At 38.7% G+C, this 20,038-nt stretch overlaps 1 protein-coding gene across 2 annotated transcripts in view; it reads left to right on the top strand.

Moving 5' to 3' along the window:
• The window catches only part of LOC126267463 (UDP-glycosyltransferase UGT5-like), a 264,174-nt gene that overhangs the window by 221,745 nt on the left and 22,391 nt on the right, over positions 1-20,038 (top strand). For both annotated transcript variants that reach the window (XM_049972734.1, XM_049972733.1), the window contains 2 exons: positions 5,926-6,019; positions 10,792-11,014. In XM_049972734.1, the coding sequence (XP_049828691.1) occupies positions 5,926-6,019; positions 10,792-11,014 (317 nt within the window). The remainder of the gene's footprint in view (positions 1-5,925; positions 6,020-10,791; positions 11,015-20,038) is intronic.

Below are 20,038 nucleotides of genomic sequence, written 5' to 3' on the forward strand. Positions count from 1 at the left end.
GCTAGACATTCACTGCATTAAAAGTTACTTGACACATAGCCATCATTGCAGCAAGGGCACAATAGTTACATCTACACACACACAAAGTGGTGTGGTATTTGCACACTGCAGTGGCATACACATCAGGTGTACACATACATAAGAAATGACAGGGTGTTATGGATCTCTTACCATACAAGTCTATGCTCTTAGGTGATGGGTAAAGATAATAATGGATGAGATATGTGGTGGATGAATCTATCAGTTCACAGAAAGGTGCACTAACACAGGCAAAGTTATTTCTCGCATATAGGTAGGCAACTTGTGGACAGTTATGTAAGGACTAGTGAGTATGCTTGCATGGATATGCACACAACACCATTTAGCAGGTTCTGGAGGGCACCAGACTGATGTACTGGGTAGTATTAATGTTGGTAGTAATCAAAAGGTGACGCCCATATTGCACGTGGAATAACTGTCTGGGTAAGGGGAGGGGGGGGGGGGGGGAGGCACATGTACTCAGTTATTTAAAACAGTTAGACCCACTGCCTCTCCATGGTAATGCAAGTAATCTGCAATGCCCATGCCATGTGATCACATAAAGCTGACTTACCGTTGTGTAATTTTCTGAATGCCCATACGCCTATCTGGGAGCACTGAGTGGCAAGCCGTTAAGTTTCAGATCTCTCTCTCTCTCTCTCTCTCTCTCTCTCTCTCACACACACACACACACACACACACACACACACAAGACTGCAGTCTCTGGCAACTGAAACCACGTGTGTGTGTGTGTGTGTGTGTGTGTGTGTGTGTGTGTGTGTGTGTGTGTGTGTGTATGTATTGTTGATGAAGGCCAATGGCCAAAAGCTTTACTTGTGAGAGTCTTTTTGTTGCGCCTGTCTGTGAATCAGCATCTCCACTATCTTGTGAGTAGCTACTTTCCTTCTCATAATATTGTAATAATCCATCCTAGACTTTCCATTGTTTGAAGTCATTAAGTTTTGTTGTCATGAAATTGCACACCGCAAAAGTCAATCAGCAGCAGCATCTGAGGTGTTGCTTGCTTGGTGTCCATGTGGGAAGTGTTGATCATGGAGTAAAGGCTTCCAACCACACTTTCTGCCAGTAAAAACCCACATATAGCAAAGAACAGGCTTGGGAGAGAATCCATGCTATGCTATGGTTCTCACTACATACAGACAGTTTAGTGTGTGCCCAGACATCTCCTGCTGCAGCTTTTGTGTTGTCTGCTTGAGCAGACAAGTTGCAGGCATGAATGTGGGAGAGCATCTAGCCACAAGAGCTTCATGACAAAATTACTTCAGAAAGAAAATGAGTGATCTTACCACAACAAGTTTGAAACTTTTTTTTTATTTTCATGACTGGTGTTAAAATTTTAATTCTCATTTCAGAATGTTCCCACAAATAAAACTGCAAATGTAGTAAAAACAACTGCTTCTTCTTTTCTTATAGAAGTAACTAACTTTAGGTGTTTAATTCTTGTATTTAATCAAGAAATTAAAATGCACTTCATTTCAGTGTGTTTTGCTGTATTAACGGGAACATCTGAGAATGAGCGATCAAGGAATGGAAAATCCAGGATGGAATGTAACAATATTATGAAAACAAAAGTTGCTACTCACTATGTAGCAGAGATACTGAGTCACAGATAAGCACAAGACAAGAAAAAGACTGTCACAATTATAGCTTTCAGCCAACAAGGCCTTTGTAAAAAAAAAATAGCTCTCTCTCTCTCTCTCTCTCTCTCTCTCTCTCTCTCTCTCTCTCTCTCTCTCTCTCTCTCTCTCTCTCTCATACACACACTCCGTGCAGGTGCCTAAACACAATTCACACACATGCGACTCTAATCTGTGTGTGTGTGTGTGTGTGTGTGTGTGTGTGTGTGTGTGTGTGTGTGTGTGTGTGTGTGTGTGTAGTGAGTGATTTTTAATAAAGGCCTTGTTGCCCGAAGCTTATTTGTGACAGTGCTTTTCTTGTGCCTATCTGCAACTCAGATGAGAATGAGTTATAAAATCTTAAAACCCGTAATGTAGGTAAATGTTCCAATCGAGGCTGTGGAAAGATAATTCTCAACCTTCCTGAAAATTTCAGCTGCAGATACTCATAACTATTGTTCTGATTAGTAAAAACTTTCAACATTATTGCTTGACTGGTAAAACAGGTTTCATCAATAATAGTTACTGTAAATACGTCTATTGTTACAAACTCTCAGAATTATTATTTTTTATGATGGTCATTGTACACAACAATGGTAGGGAAATTGATTGCTATTGTAACTTTTTTTAAGAATGTATTGCCATTCAAAATTTTCAATTCTTATAATATTTTTCTAAAGTAGTTTGTCATAAATTAATTTACACACTTAATGAACACCTTCCCACTTTGCATGTAACAAGATTTTCATTCCCTCATGAACCATGGCCTTTGTCACAATATGGGAGCTTATGTACCTCAACAATATTGATAGCCATACCATGGGTACATTCACATTCACATTATGCACCAACCTATCTGTGGATAGGCCAGACTAACATATGGCTCCTGAAGAGGGGCAGCAACCAATCAGTAGTTGGAGGGAAACAGTGGGGATGAGTGCCTAATGTCTTGTAACATTAGCCAACATAGCCACACTGGGCTGATGTTGTGACACCATGGGGAAACTAGAGTATTCAGATTCCCTGAAGATACACAGCTCTTCCATATGGCTTTTTTATGATGGTATCCTCTTCAGTTTAATTATCCTGGAGGTAAAAAAGGTACCCAATTGAACATCCAAGCAGGGACTACTCATGAACATGTTATCTTGAGGAAAACAAAGTTTGGCATGCTATGGGATGGTGTTTGGAGTATCAGATTTCTTACCTTTTTGCAGTTTCTTGAGTTTTAATTTGTCACAGTTCATATCTCCCCCTGGAAATGTCATGCAGTTTAAAATGTGGTTTCAAAATCTTTGTCTTACCATTATGCAGTTAATATTAAACCTTCCAGTTTCTGCTGGTTGATTACAGGTACATAACATTATTTTACTATTCTTCAAATAAAAACTGGCAGAAAAAAAACAACAAAGAAACATAGGAACACACGAGGCAATACCAACCTGGTGTTAGAAGATAGGTTTGTCATTCATCAACCTACTTAGATAGATTTAAAGAATGATTTTGCCTGGGCTGACTGGAATATGCTTATTGAAAATCTGTATGTTACAGGTATAAAACAAAGGGAATTAAAGGTTATCTACAACTTGTAGAGAAACCACACTGGAATTACAGGAGTTAAAAAATTGTTAAAAGGAAGCAGTAGTTGAGAAAGGAACTAGACAGTGTTGTAGTCTGTCCCCCATTTTATTCAGTGTGTATGCTGAGCAATATGTGAAGGGAACTTAAAGTTCAGAGGATTAAGTAAGAACTTTGAGGTTTGCTAATGGAATTGTAACTCCCTCAGAAACAGCAGAGGATTTGAGATGCAAAAACTTCTGTCCACAAATCAGCATGCATTTAGAAAACATTGCTCATGTGAAACATAGCTTGTCTTTTACCCACATGATACCCTGTGAACCATGGATGAAGGGCAACAGACAGATTCCATACATTCCATATTCCTAGAGTTATTTAAAGCATGGAACAAAGTGTCCCAGTGCATGCAGTTAATGAATATTAGCTTCCTCAATGTGTCAGTGGTTTAAAGACTTGTTAGTTAGTAGAACCTAGTACATTGACCTCAGTGGCAGGTGTCCATCACAGATGAGGCTATTGTCAGGATTGCCCAAGGTAAGTGTATAGGACTGTCTTATTGTCCACATAAGTAAATGAACTGATGGACAAGACCAGCAGCAGTATACATTTGTTTGGCTGATGATGCTATGGTGTAAGGAAAAGTGTCATCATTGAGTGACCCTAAGAGGATACAAGATGATTAGACAAAATTTCTAGTTGCCTTGATGACTGTCAGCTTTCTCTAAGTGCAGAAAAATATAAGTTAATGTGGATGAGTGGGAAAAACAATTCTGTAATGGTCAAATACAGCATTAATTGTGTGCCAGTTGACACTGTAACATTGCAAATTGTTATAAAATGTAATTACCTCATAAAATCAATTGTAGGGAAGTTGAATTGATGATTTCAGTTTATTGGGAGTATTCCAGAAAAGCACGTTCCATGTATAAAGAAGAACACTTATAGAACACTTGTGCAACCCAGTCATTCTCAAGGTTTTGAATGTCTGTCCTCTTGATTGATGGTCTGTGGGACTTCTGCCATTCACTTATGTAATAAAATGAAACACACATAATCTTTGTTTTGATGTTATTTTGTTATATTGCAAACAGATTTGGAGACTCAGTACACCACCTGCATACAGGTTGGCCACTGATGGGATCATGAATACAGTTGGAATTCAACTCCTCAGCATCAGTTAAGGCCTGAAGATGCTGTATTGAGTCACTGAAACTGGTTGCATGTAATAAAATAACATCAGAATGACAGCTGTGAGTATTTTGATTTATTATGTAGTATTCTTACACAAGTGTTGGGGGACCCCACCAGGTCAGATTAAAGGAAGACATCAAAGCAGTTCAGTGGCTTATTGCTAGATTTGTTACTGGGAGGTTTGATCAAACTACTGTGGAGATGCTTCATGATCTAAAATGGGAGTTCCTGGAGCAAAGGTGACATCCTTTTCATGAAACACTATTGTGAAAGTTTAGATAACAGGCATTTGAAACTGACTGCAGAATGAAGCTACTACCAGTACTGTACATTTTGTGTAAGGATCAGAGAGACAAGATAAAAGCAATTGAGGCTCATATGGAGGTATATTGATAGATGTTTTCCCCTTGCTCTATATGCAATTGGAACAGGGAAGGAAATGTCTAGTGGTACAAGTACCCTCCACCATGCACCAAACATTGGCATGTGGGGAGAGAGAGAGAGAGAGAGAGAGAGAGAGAGAGAGAGAGAGAGAGAGAGAGAGAGAGAGAGAGAGAAGACATCTGTGCATATCAGTTGAACAGAATGATATCATCTTCGAAAGACAAAAGTGAAGTAAGAGTAATGGAATATATTCTAATTAAAACAGATGAAGCTGAGGAACTTAGTCTGACAAATGAGATGCTAAGATGAGATGAATTTTTCTGTTTCACAGAAAATTATCTGTTAATGGTCAAAGTAGAGAGGATATAAAATGCAGATATGCAATAGAGAGGAAAACATTTCTGAAAAATAGAAATATGTTAACACAGAATATAAATTTAAGCATTAAGAAGTCTTATCTGAAGGTATTTGTCTGGTGTGTAGCCCTTAATGAAAATTAAATATGGATGATAAAAAGTACAGATAAGAAGAGAACAGATTTTGAAATGTGGCACTACAGATGATAGCTGAAGATCTGCTTGCCAGATTGATAGCAGATGAAGAGTCACTGAATCAAACTGAATAAAAAATAAATTTATGCGAAAACTTCACTAAAAGGAGGACTCATTTGTAGGATACTTCCCAAAGCATCGAGGAATCATCATTTGCTAGTGGAGAGAAGTGGGAGGAGTTAGAAGATCAAAGGGCAACAAAGTTGTGAATGTAGTAAGTACAGGATACACTGACATGGAGAGCTGCATCAAACCAGTCTTCGGACTGAAGTAAACAGCAACAGCAACATTTTCAAAATGATAAAATTTTGTTGGCAATGAAGAGTTCATGGCAGTTGGTCTCTCTCTCTCTCTCTCTCTCTCTCTCTCTCTCTCTCTCTCTCTCTCTCTCTCTCTCTCTCTTTATTTATTCCTTTAGCTGCCCCCCCCCCCCCCCACACCCACCCCTTGCCCCCCCACCCCACCCCCACCCCAAAGACACACACACAATTTTTACTTTTCTGTCTTAATTTTGTGCATAAAGAAAGGTGTGAAAATGTAAAAAGACAATTTTCTTTTTCCCTCAGCTATTTCACCCTGCACTCAGTAAGACCATTTGTCCCAGGTGTCATAGAAGTTGGAGGAATGCATCTCCCACCAGCACCTAAACCTCTTCCCCAGGTAAGAAACTTGGCAATGTGAGAATATGGCACATTTATTTTTTGAACTGTATTCATTATACTGATTACTGATAACAAAAAGTATTGGCCACTGATGTCTGGAAAAATCTGAAAATGACACTTCTTTTTCTTTGAGTCACTGAGGGAATTTATATAAAGTAGCTCAGCTCATTAATTCTGTCACATAATTTTTATCTCTGGAGATCTAATGTCAATTGAAGATCATGTATTAAACCTTGTTCATTTCAGTAATTTTTTTGATGTTTCAGATAAACAAAATGATACATTTCAGATAAAATACTATTAGATGTCAATAGTATCAGTTCACTTCCTGTTGGTCCAATAAAAGTTCTGCACTTAAAATCTTATATTTCAGTGCTAATAATATTCTGGAAGATGCTGGATGGAATAAAATCAATCAAATGAGTGATAGAGGTGTTGAGTAGAAGATGGGGACATGAACAAAAACTGAAAAAGGACAGTATGGTAACTAACAAACTTTCCTTCTTTATAATGCCCAAACACACAGCTAAATTATCTTATGACTCTGGTCGAAGTGGAATAAGAGGTTGTCATATCAAGGAGGTAAGCTGCCCAGAGAAAATGAGAGTAGAAGGCTGTTAGGAGGGGGGAGGGGGGAGGGGGGTGAGGTGAAGCAAGCAAAGGGCATAGGAACACAGCATTGAAGAGATTGCATTGTGGCATTATCTATACTTGGAGGTCAATAAAGAAGAAACTTGAGCTGCTATTCAATATAGCATGCCACATGAATTTCATGGCTGAGGTCAGTTCCAGATCTCTTATTCTGAAGTTCATCTGTGGTGCCAGCTGTTTATAACTACGTGCAGTGTACATATTGATAAACCAATACTTGTCTTCATACTTCCGTATGTCTTCATACCTCTTCACAAAATGTGCTAAAAATTGACATTGGACATATCTAACATATCTATGCACTGTTGCCAACCTACATTTGGTTGGCATTCACAAAAATTACAGGTATTGTAGATGTACTTGATGTACAACAATGTCAACTCACTCTCAAGTGATGCTTGGCATTTACAAAAAAGTATTTAAAGTTGTCACACTCCCACAAGTGTAAGAGATGTGATGTCACAAAATGAGGTATTAAGTTATGTATAGCAACAGAATTTGGTTGCTTGAAGGCTATATCTGTTTTCCTTTATATTAGTATTAACTTAAAAGAGTTTTCTGCTGCATATTAAATTTGTTTAATTACATATTGAGTGGTAGCAACAATACTTAAGTCTGTTATTACTATCTTCCATCTTAGCAAAATAAGATAAATGCTTGCAAAATTTAAATCACAAACATTATGTATAAAATATTTCCTCTTAAAGTAATTTTTGTGTTGATTCCAAAATTGTTCTTAGAAGCTCAGGTTTTTTTTTAGTCTGCAATATTTCTGAAGTTGCGGATGATTTAATATTCTGTATTTTAATAAAATTAATTCAATTCATACATTTGGATTAAAATTTTATGTTCTATCATCTGCTGAAAAAAATGTTATTTTTCGAACCAGTCTTTTAACTTAATTTGAATGTTATGTGTCATCATCTTATGTTTGTAGGTGATACTATTTTGGAATTGTCTAAATGAGCTTGTCATCCATGAAACTTATTATTCCATTATGGCAGAAAAATATGGAGTAATGTTTTTAAGTGGTTTCAACATTCAAAATACAGGTTTCTTAAAGAATCCTGAAATAAAATTTCAGACAAATTGTGTGGTATCTATGGAATCAGTAATCAATCAGCAATATTGCCCTGTTGTCATAAATATGTCTTATGTGTAAAAAAATAAAAAAATAAATAAAGAAGTACACTTCATACAAATTTTGGTTCGGTTCAATGTGTCAGCTGTTACGTGTCACAATGGACATTGCTTTGATGATCAATAATCAATTATGAAATTACATCACAGTGTTATTGTGCAGACAGGTATAGAGGCACAAACCAGTGAATGAAATAAGACATGAGACCAGGGACAAGGTCCAGTAGAGAATTTATGGAGGAGGAGTTTAATGAAAGAAGTGTTTATGAAGACTCATAGAACTGTATAGCCCTACCGAGCTAAAGTGTGAGCACCAGAGTGGCGTAGTGAGAGGTAAGAGCTCAGTGAACAGAGGAGACCAGGGAAATTCTGCAATTGTTGGAGGGATAGACACCACCTAAGCAAAGAGTGAAAGGATCCATAAGGCACAAGCTATGAATTGGCCATTGTTGCTGACCAAGTGCTCAGCAGAAAACTGTGCCACCAAACCCTTTGCTGCCCTTACATTAATACCATTCATAAAATTATTCCCATTTAACCCTGAGTGGTATTTCTACCACATACCCAACCTACAAAATTCCCTAGTCTGCTCTTAATGCCACTCCTATTTACAATGCCTCACTACAGGAGCCATCATGCCTGTGTAGCAAGCTGCAAAATAATGTTGTAGAAAGAGGTAACACCAATATACTACTGTTGATATGGCCAGCAAATTTGTTAAGAAAAATTGCCAAAAAAAAAAAAAAACATAGAATAGGTCTGCTTGAGTGGAGTCAGCATACAAACATATTACTACCTAGTCAGGTTAGCACTGTCCCCATGCTGCAAGTCTGATTTAATAAGACGTATTGTGGCATAAGCTATGGACAGTGTTGCAGATAAAAATCTGAAGGATATATAATCCTCTGATTTAGAGAGTTCAATGATGCAATTAAATTTTTAAAATAGCATCACTGAATTACAGTTTTGTTATCTGCACTAACCTCCTATTCCTAAGATAGTACTACCAGCTGCAGGAACAAAAACAGAGATTAAGTAGGGAGATGGTCATAAATTGTCTGGCTATAGTTTGTGGCTAAGACAAGCAGCCATGTAATATCTCCATGCTGCCCATATGATATTGTGGCATAAGCACTTTCTACGGGTATGTGAAGTTAGTTTCTTTAATAGGGACAGCTACGTGGACAGAGAATGTAAGACCAAGATAAATACTTAGTTTCTAAACCTTTGGGTGCTGATATGCACATCTTCGACCACACAAAGTCTATATACCTTTATGTCATAGATGTTTAGGACTTGAAAAGATCTCTGGAACCATATAGTTTCATTTGATTAAAGCACCTATACCTGCAGAATGTTATTTTTACTCTGAAGTGGAGTGTGTGCTGATATGAAATTTCCTGGCAGATTAAAACTGTGTGCTGGACCAAGACTCGAACTCAGGACCTTTGCCTTTCTCGGGCAAGTGCTCTACCAACTGAGCTACCCAAACACGAATCACACCCCATCCTCACAGCTTTACTTCTGCCAGTACCTCGCCTCCTACCTTCCAAACTTTGCAGAAGCTCTCCTGCAAACCTTGCAGAACTAGCACTCCTGAAAGAAAGGATATTGTGGAGACATGGCATAGCCACAGCCTGGGGGATGTTTCCTGAATGAGATTTTCACTCTGCACCAGAGTGTGCACTGATACAAAACTTCCTGGCAGATTAAAACTACCTTCCAAACTTTACAGAAGCTCTCCTGTAAAGTTTGGAAGGTAGGACACATACTCGCAGAAGTAAAGCTGTGAGGACGGGGTGTGAGTCGTGCTTGGGTAGCTCAGTTGGTAGAGCACTTGCCCGCGAAAGGCGAAGGTCCTGAGTTCGAGTCTTGGTCCGGCACACAGTTTTAATCTGCCAGGATGTTTCACCTATGCCTGGTTTTCAGACAGGATCCCACATTTTGTTCGATGCTGAGGTGCTATTACAATACAGTTGGAGAGCCTTTGCTTTGCTGTTAGAGTTTCATGGGACTAGCAAGAGAACTGAGGCACAAATGAAAATTTGGATCAATTAGGAAGGTGTGCCAATTTTTTAGTGAGATATAAAATTAAATAAAATATACGTTTCCTTGGATAGAAAAAGCAAAGAACTAAGACCAAGACAATAGTCATTTTAGGAATTAATATTTTATGCTGGGATATTGCAGAATGTCTAAAATTTGAAAGTTGATTTCTTTTGCACCTGTGTTTTGTTTTAACGAAATAAAATGTGTACTGAGAAGAAAATGATGAGATATCTTTTAAATTGCTAATTTACAATATGTTTATTGTTTTTGGACCAAATTTTAATAATATGCTTTGATTAAATAATGATTTTACAGACTTTTCCATTAAACAATTTTTTTTAAGAAGCCAACATCATTTCCATAATTAAAATGTAAATATTTAACTAATGAATAATAAATTGTGATCTTGAACCATTTAAATTAAAATAAAATATATCACAAGGTTACATGATATTTTCTATACACTAGTTACAGTGTCTTCAACATACATTTGTCTTCAAAATTATGCCATCACTTGTTCTTTTAGTTGCAAGTGAAATTAATAGGATGAATATATTTGAGGAGCATTATGTTTACATGTTGTAAATGACAGAAATGTTCACATTAATTGTGGACAGTAAAAAAAAAATTACTGTTGCTGCATTAGGTCAAATGTATCTTATGCTTCATCGGGAAACATATCATTGATTATAAGACTGAAACAGTACCGAATACTTCAAAGCCAAAAGTGCTATTGATCTCTTCAGTTTTGTAAACTGGTCTAGTTCTTGGGGTTTCACATCTTCAATGTTTCTTCCTTCTGACTAAAAGAAGAATGTACCACAATTTCTTACTAGCAAATAATATAGTAATAATTTTCAGTTTTTCACAGTTAGAGTAGTTAAGTGTTTAGTCACTGAACAGGAAATAAAAATTATTATTTGTTTTTAGGACATAAAAGAATTCCTTGATGGTGCCATTCATGGAGTTATTTACTTTAACATGGGCTCAATGATCAAAGCATCAACAGTGCATGAGGATAAGCTACATGCATATCTTGAAGCTTTCTCATCACTTCCGCAGAGAATTCTTTGGAAATGGGAAGAAGATTCACTTCCATATCAACCTGAAAATGTTATGGTCAAAAAATGGTTACCGCAGTTTGACATACTCAGTAAGTTTATATATAGTTCCTCATTTTTTCTTATTTACTTAGCCCATGGAAGAATTTCAAGAACTCCTTCTTTAGATGACAGAACAATAGTTTTTTTAAGCTCTTATTTAATATATGCTTATTTAACATATTTTATCAGATTTCTAACACTTGGTTTTGGAGAAACTGATTGACATACAACAAAAAACATTCCTCAATGAAGAAATTACGTCTTCATTTTTGACACTACAGACCTTGATGGGTCTTAGCCCCATCAACAGTCTGCTTCCATATATCTCTGTTCTCTACTTTTCTCTTCCATCATGAGATCTCTGTCTTGGTATGGTCAGCCAACACATTTTCTAGCCATCTTACTCTTGGTCGATCCCTCCTTCTGGTGGAATACTATCTTCTTTCCATTATTCTTTTGGCATCCTGTCATCTGCCATTCATTCCATGTATAGTGACCAGAGTATTCTCTGGCATTTAAAGAAGGGCAATCCCAAAAGTAAGGTCTCCCATTTTTTTATAACTACAGAACTCTGTTTGTGTGGCAGATGGTCACACTTTTATGAAGAGTGCTTCACGCACTGTGTGTAAACATGCACATGCCACACTGAGGTGCTCGGTCTTGGCTTGGCAGCCATTGAGAATGAGGCTCCCATTGGATGTTACTGCCGAATGCAAATTGTGTGCAGTTATTCTGTTTTGAAATCAAAGGGCACTGTGCCGTTTGAAATCCATCAGCAATTGATGGAAGTGTATGGTGAGTCCTACATGGATATCAAAAATGTTTGCACGTGGTGTAGAGAGTTTGCAACTGGCCGGACCGAAATTCATGACAAAGGAGTGGGACACTATCAATTTCTGAGGAAACAGTGTTGAAGGTTGAACAAAGCATGCATGAAGATCAGCGGATCACCCTGGATGATCTCTGCATGTTGGGTCCTGAGGTTTTCCGAAGCACCACTCACAGAATTTTAATGGAATCATTGAACTACCAGAAGGTGTGCACAAGATGGTTGCCACACATGCTGACTGAGGATCACATGCAGCAATGAGTTGATGCTTCCCGCGCGTTTCTTCACTGCCTTGTAGACGAACAGGACAACTTTCTGTACTCAATTGTCACAGGTGAGGAAACCTGGGCATACCACTTTACACCTGAGACCAAGCAACAGTCACGCCAGTGGCGGCATCCTTCTTTGCCAAAGCCGCGGAAATTCAACAAACACAGTCTGCCATAAAGTCATGAAAACCATTTTTTGGGATCAAAAAGCAGTACTGTTGGTTGACTTTATGCCCACTGGGACCACAATTAACACTGACAGATACTGTGAGACTGAAAAACCTCAAACAGGCAATTCAGAACTGGAGAAGAGGGATGTTGAGCAAGGGCGTACACATTCTCCATGACAACGCTCGCCCACACATCGCTCGGCAAACTGTTGTTCTCCCGCAACAGTTTCAGTGGAACATAATCACCCAACCACCCTTTAGTCCTGACTTGGTGCCTAGTGATTTGGCCGGAAAGCGATTCAGCTCCAACGACGAGGTGAACGAAGAGGTTCATAACTTTCTGAACAGCATGGCAGCAAGCTGCTATATATGGACATACAAAAACTGCCACAGTGTCTACAAAAATGCATCGACAGAAATGGTGCTTATGTCAAAAAATAGCTAAATGTTCAAGCTTTAAACTGATGTAAACCATTGTAGAAATAAAGAGGAAACCTTAGTTTTGGGATTATCCTCGTATATCATTCATTTGTATAAGCTGTCGTAATTGATGGTCATGTCATATTCTGAAACTCTGTGTCACTCAAGGGTCCAGCACAGATTTTTTTCAGGATTTTGTTTCAAATGATCTTAACTTGCATATATCCATTTCTGTCAACATCCAAGTTTATGATCCACGTGATGTAACACTGGCCTTCAAAGGGAATAATATGCTCTCCACTAGTTGTTCTTGTAATTAGAGAAATCGTAAATACCTGTAAGTTCACATACCAGTAATATGCTCTATTTCTTACTTGTATCCTTTTTCTAAAACAATGATTTTTATTGTTATCACTGGTTAAAATGACATTTAGATAGTGGAATTTTTATTATAGCCTGAAAATTATGCAGTGTTCTTCTAGCCTTAGAATCAGAGATTATCATATGTTTTGCCCTGTTTTCATTTAGAGTAAGTCCAGTTTTTGCTCATTATACTACCACTATTTTGTAAATGTCTTTGTGGGTGTTTGTGTGTCTTACCACATTCCCAGTGTCATCTGCATTAGAAAATATCTGACTGGATTTCAAGATCATTTTATGCCTCTTGTTTATATTTTGTATCAGGATGTGCTGTGCTAAGTTAAACAAGACTGTCTAGAGGCCATCATCCTGTTCTCTTCACATGTAAAGAGACAGCTCTTGACCTTTGTTATTTACTTTTTCCTTTGTGTCCTTCATTAATAATGTAACTAATTTTAGAGCACATGTCCAGTGTCTGGTGGAAGGAATTGTGTACTTCAGGGAGTATACCAACAAAAGAAGGGACATCGAATAGATGTGCAGAACTATAGACCTATACCTCTAACGTCGATCAGTTGTAGAATTTTGTAACATGTATTATGTTCGAGTACAATGACTTTTCTGGAGACTAGAAATCTACTCTGTAGGAATCAGCATGGGTTTCGAAAAAGACGGTCATGTGAAACCCAGCTCGCGCTATTCATCCACGAGACTCAGGGGGCCATAGACACAGGTTCCCAGGTAGATGCCGTGTTTCTTGACTTCCGCAAGGTGTTCAATACAGTTCCCCACAGTCGTTTAATGAACATAGTAAGAGCATATGGACTATCAGACCAATTGTGTGATTGGATTGAAGAGTTCCTAGATAACAGAACGTAGCATGTCATTCTCAATGGAGAGAAGTCTTCCAAAGTAAGAGTGATTTCAGGTGTGCCGCAGGGGAGTGTCATGGGACCGTTGCTATTCACAATATACATAAATGACCTTGTGGGTCACAAAGGAAGTTTAATGAGGCTTTTTCCAGATGATGCTGTGAGGTTGTAACGATCGAAAACTGCACTGAAATGCAGGAGGATCTGCAACGAATTGACGCATGGTGCAGGAAATGGCAATTGAATCTCAATGCAGACAAGTGTAATGTGCTGCGAATACATAGAAAGATACATCCCTTATCATTTAGATACAAAATAGGTCAGCAACTGGAAGCAGTTAATTCCATAAATTATCTGGGAGTACGCATTAGGAGTGATTTAAAATGGAATGATCATATAAAGTTGATCGTTGGTAAAGCAGATGCCAGACTGAGATTCATTGGAAGAATCCTAAGGAAATGCAATCCAAAGATAGAAGAGATAGAGAAGATACAACGGAGAGCAGCGCGCTTCGTTACAGTATCATTTAGTAATCGCGAAAGTGTTACAGAGATGATAGATAAACTACAGTGGAAGACTCTGCAGGAGAGATGCTCAGTAGCTCGGTACATGCTTTTGTTAAAGTTTTGAGAACATACGTTCACCAAAGAGTCAAGCAGTATATTGCTCTCTCCTACATATATCTCGCGAAGAGACCATGAGGATAAAATCAGAGAGATTAGAGCTCACACCGAAGCATACCGACAGTTCTTCTTTCCACGAACAATGCGAGACTGGAATAGAAGGGAGAACAGATAGAGGTACTCAAGGTACCCTCCACCACACACCGTCAGGTGCCTTGCAGAGTATGGATGTAGATGTAGATGTAGAAGACTTGGCTAAGCAACTTAGAATATAAGAACGATGAAGAAGCCCAGAAAAATGAAAGAAATGGCTAAAGAGATCACAAAGGTTAAGTACAATGTTATGGGATTACAAGAAGTGACATCACAAGTGCAATGACAGATAGATAAGCTTCAGTAAACTTTACTGCTTAGTGCAGCAGAAAGAAGAACAGGTCATTCTGGAACAGGATTAATAATAACAAAGAGGATAAGAGGAAATCTCTTGGGATTTGAACCTATGAACAGGCTGAGAATGAGAGAGAAGTTCAGAAATATAACAGCAACAGCAGCATACACACTAACAGAGGAAACAGAAGGAATAAACAACAGTTTTATGAGAACCCTGAAAGTGCACATAGAAAAGTACAAGAATAGAACCTGTTGCTAGTTTTGGAGATATTAATGTGGAGGAGTATAGGAAAATCCACATTACATGAGGAAAGTAATTAAAAGGAAGGTATGCTGTGTGATTTCACTACTAATAATAATTTACTCATTGATAGTATCACTTTTCCACACAGAAGGATCCATACTGAAACATGTAAACTGACTGTAAATGAAGTCATTAACCAAACAGATCATATGTCAGTAAAATCAATTCCAAATGCTCTGACAGCAGATGAGGAAATGATGGGAAACCAAGATAGGGGAAACAGAGTCTACAAAGTTACAGGGGAAAGAAACTGGAACAAGAAGAAGGAAAGAAATGAATGGCTAAATGACAACTGTAGACTGACAAGAGAGGGTAGAAATATAGCAAGAGAATGCTGTAGAGAGAGACACAAAGAAATATGGAGGTGTATAAGAATAACAGTCAAATGTCTGTAAGATGTGTAAGATAAAGTTAAGGACTGCTTGAAAGCGTATTTTTATAAGACAGAACAACTAAAGGAACGCAGTGAAATATTTCACCACATTCACATTCAGGACTGTCTGATAGACCCCATTCGGCCATCAGTTATTTACATACAACAACTCTCACTCTGATGTAGTTCATAGTTGTCCACAATTTGCTTGGGAGTTTTAGTTCTTCGATCTTCTTGTGAGTTTGTCGACCAAACATTGGTTCTAGTTCTTTCCAAGCAATCTTCAAGTTGAAGCCTTGCAGTTGTTAACTGATTTTCCATAAACTTTGCTAGGATGGGAGCCAGGCCAGTGGTGTGGCCTGAAGTGTTCCAGAGCTTATCCACATTGTCTCCTTCAGTTGGAAATCTGCTTTAGTTGCATGTGCACTTTTCATCCAGACTAGTGAACAGCATCTCAATTATGCATTAGAGTGTAATCTAATTTCATTCTGAAGTATTTACACTTATTCTCATACTTGATGCATTGTCCATTCATAGGGAACTGTGGTTTTGTATTTATGTCTCTATTGTTAAGATGCATTATGGTGCCATTCATTTCACTTGGTTTTGGATGTAGTTGTGACTTGGAGTAGTAGGTGTTCAGCTCTTCCAGATCTGCATTCAGTATTTTGATGCGGTTGTTAAAATTTTTTGCTTTAACATGTGATGTCCATGTTGTCTGCATATGCAAATTTATGCAATTTGGTATCTTGAATGTCAACAGTATATAGACTGAAAAGGATGGGTGCGAGTGCTGAACCCTGCAGCAGGCTTTATTCAGGATCATGCTGTTCATACCATGAAGTGAAACCTTGATTTTCCTGTTTGTTTTTGACTAATGTGTAGGTCTGTTTGCATTGGGCCAGCCAGTGTGGCCGAGCAGTTGTAGACGCTTCAGTCTGGAACCGCGTGACCACTATGGTTGCAGGTTTGAATCTTGCCTTGGACGTGGATGTGTGTGATTTCCTTAGGTTAGTTAGGTTTAAGTAGTTCTAAGTTCTAGGGGACTGATGACCTCAGAAGCTAAGTCCCATAGTGCTCAGAGCATTTTGATCTGTTTGCATTCAATTATTTTAGTTACCTTAAGCAGTAGTTCCTCAATCCATACTGTATTGTAATGAATGTAAGCTCTATGAAAATCACGTCTTTTTCTCTTGTTTTGGGGGTCTTGCTATGTGTATGTTGTGAGGAACAGCAATTAGTCACAACAACTTCTACAATCTCAAAATCTTGCTTTGTATGTGGGGAGGTTGGCTTCAAAGTATGGAGTTAATGTAGCCAGAAATATTCTAATCATTTATAGGAGGTACACAGCAGGTATATTGGTCTGAAATTCTTGGGATTATCTCCAGAAGTTTTGAATTTTAGCACTGCAATGACTTATGATTCTTTCTGGATCTTGGGGACTGCACCCAATCTGATGTATTCTGTACAGAGTGTAGCCAACCACCTTCTTCCTAATATTCCTAGTTCTTTAAAGAATTCTGGTAGGATGTCATCAGATCTGGCAAGATTTCCTGTCTTCACTAACTTCACGGCCTGGGTAATCTCTTTCACAGTGTCCATTTTGACTGAATTGTTAAGCAGTTCAGGTGTTTGGAAATCTTTCTTTTCAGCGGTCCTCAGTTTGATTTCAGTACAGTCACAACCTCAGATGGACTAGAGACAAGAGACAGCCTGTGAGACATCATGGCTCACACATAATTTCTGAAGCAGGGCCCAGCCCTTCCTGATGGAATGTGTAAAATCTTGACTTTCCATTGCCCCCTTGGGTAGGTATGATTCCATGGGAATGACTTGAAGGCCTCTCTTGTAGATGCATGGGTGTACCTGTTTCTCTGCATTTGACAAAGGTCAGATCAGGTGTTTAAATTGTGCCCAATTCCTTTGTTTTCAAGATCAGGATATCTTTGGACTCAAATAGAACATGTAGGTTCTGGTTGTCTACTCAGTTATTTAGTCCAGTACCTCTAGCTGTGGATCTTGAGTAGCACCATCTGGGGTGTCGAGACTGAAAATTACTGGTGTACAATGCTGGTAGGTTAGCATTGAGTGGAACACCTATGGTCTTTACTGCAATGGAGATTTACAGACATTATAGAGCACAATCTCGTAAAGTATTGTACCTATTGTCTATTCTGCTGGCATCACTTTTCTGTCTGAATTCCCTAGGACTTCCTTCTTCATTACAGTGGCCAGCTTCCATACAAGTGGCCAGCTGTGCTTGTCATGACTAGTGCAGCCCACACTGGTAAATCCTGATAATTTGAGTCAATTGATAGTTTATCTATCATGTGAGTCTTGGAAGAGTAAGACACTGACTCTTTCTCCAGTTAAAATTTTGTGAGGATTTCTCCCTTTGACCTTGTTTAGCCTTCTATGTTGAAATGACATACATTCAGTCTTTTCATTTTAAAATTTCTTGTTTGCTCTTTTTGTCTTCATATGGACTGAGAGGCAAAAGTGCATCTGTTCACCAAAGTTGTGTAAACTTTTCACTGCTGTGCCATGTTGCAACATTGCCCAGGGTAAACTATCTAAGAGGCTGTCTACACTTTGCATCCCCTCATGCATTGGGAGAGATGACGAAATTTTCCAACCACTCATGCTGCCATTTTTTGTATGTCTTCAATATCCCCATTAGTCATGTTTGGTATGAGTACCACACACGTGACCAGTATTCTAGGATGAGTTGCTCAAGCATTTTGTAAGCAGTCTACTTCATAGGCTGCTTCAGTTTTTGCAGTATGCTACTAATGAAGCCAGTGTGCCACTAATTTTACTTATGACTGAGCTTAAGTGAACATTCAATTTCATATCACCACAAATTGTTACACCCAAGGATTTGACTGATTCCAATTGTGTTTCATTGATATTGTGGCCATAATATACTATGTTTCTGTATTTTGTGAAGTGCACAGTTTTACAATTCTGAAAATTTAAAACAAGTTGCCAATATTTGTGCATTCTTGAAAGCTCTTCAACATTTGACTGAGTATTTGCACAATTTTCTTGACAGTTCTTCACTATAGACAATTGCATGTTCTGCAAAATGCTTGAGGCTACTGTAAATATTGTCTGCCAGATTATTGATGTATGATATGAACAGCAAGACTCCCAATACACTTTAGTTGAGTACACATGAAGTTACTTTTACTTCTCTCACTCTCAATGACTCTCCATCTAGGACAGCATTCTACATTCCCCGTACCAAGACATCCTCAGTCCACTCACAGTTGTTTGATCATTCATTGTTTTCCTAATACGAGGTGCATTCAAGTTCTAAGGCCTCCGATTTTTTTTCTAATTAACTACTCACCCAAAATTGATGAAACTGGCATTACTTCTCGACGTAATCGCCCTGCAGACGTACACATTTTTCACAACGCTGATGCCATGATTCCATGGCAGCGGCAAAAGCTTCCTTAGGAGTCTGTTTTGACCTCTGGAAAATCACTGAGGCATTAGTAGCACGGCTGGGGAATGTGCGGCCACGGAGAGTGTCTTTCATTGATGGAAAAAGCCAAAAGTCACTAGGAGCCAGGTCAGGTGAGTAGGGAGCATGAGGAATCACTTCAAAGTTGTTATCACGAAGAAACTGTTGCGTAACGTTAGCTCGATGTGCGGGTGCGTTGTCTTGGTGAAACAGCACACGCGCAGCCCTTCCCAGACGTTTTTGTTGCAGTGCAGGAAGGAATTTGTTCTTCAAAACATTTTTGTAGGATGCACCTGTTACCGTAGTGCCCTTTGGAACGCAATTGGTAAGTATTACCCCCTCGCTGTCCCAGAACATGGACACCATCATTTTTTCAGCACTGGTTGTTACCCGAAATTTTTTTGGTGGCGGTGAATCTGTGTGCTTCCATTGAGCTGACTGGCGCTTTGTTTCTGGATTGAAAAATGGCATCCACATCTCATCCATTGTCACAACCGACGAAAAGAAAGTCCAATTCATGCTGTCGTTGGGCGTCAACATTGCTTGGCAACATGCCACACGGGCAGCCATGTGGTCGTCAGTCAGCATTTGTGGCACCCACCTGGATGACACTTTTCACATTTTCAGGTCGTCGTGCAGGATTGTGTGCACAGAACCCACAGAAATGCCAACTCTGGAGGCGATCTGTTCAACAGTCATTCGGCGATCCCCCAAAACAGTTCCCACCACTTTCTCGATCATGTCGTCAGACTAGCTTTGTGAGCTCGAGGTTGTTTTGGTTTGTTGTCACATGATGTTCTGCTTTCATTAAACTGTCGCATCCATGAATGCACTTTCGAGACATCCATAACCCCATCACCACATGTCTCCTTCAACTGTCGATGAATTTCAATTGGTTTCACACCATGCAAATTCAGAAAACGAGTGATTGCACACTGTTCAAGTAAGAAAAGCATCGCCCTTTTAAGTATTTAAAACAGTTCTCATTC

This window comes from Schistocerca gregaria, chromosome 4, assembly GCF_023897955.1.
Source record: "Schistocerca gregaria isolate iqSchGreg1 chromosome 4, iqSchGreg1.2, whole genome shotgun sequence".
NCBI classification, from domain to species: Eukaryota; Metazoa; Arthropoda; class Insecta; order Orthoptera; family Acrididae; genus Schistocerca; species Schistocerca gregaria.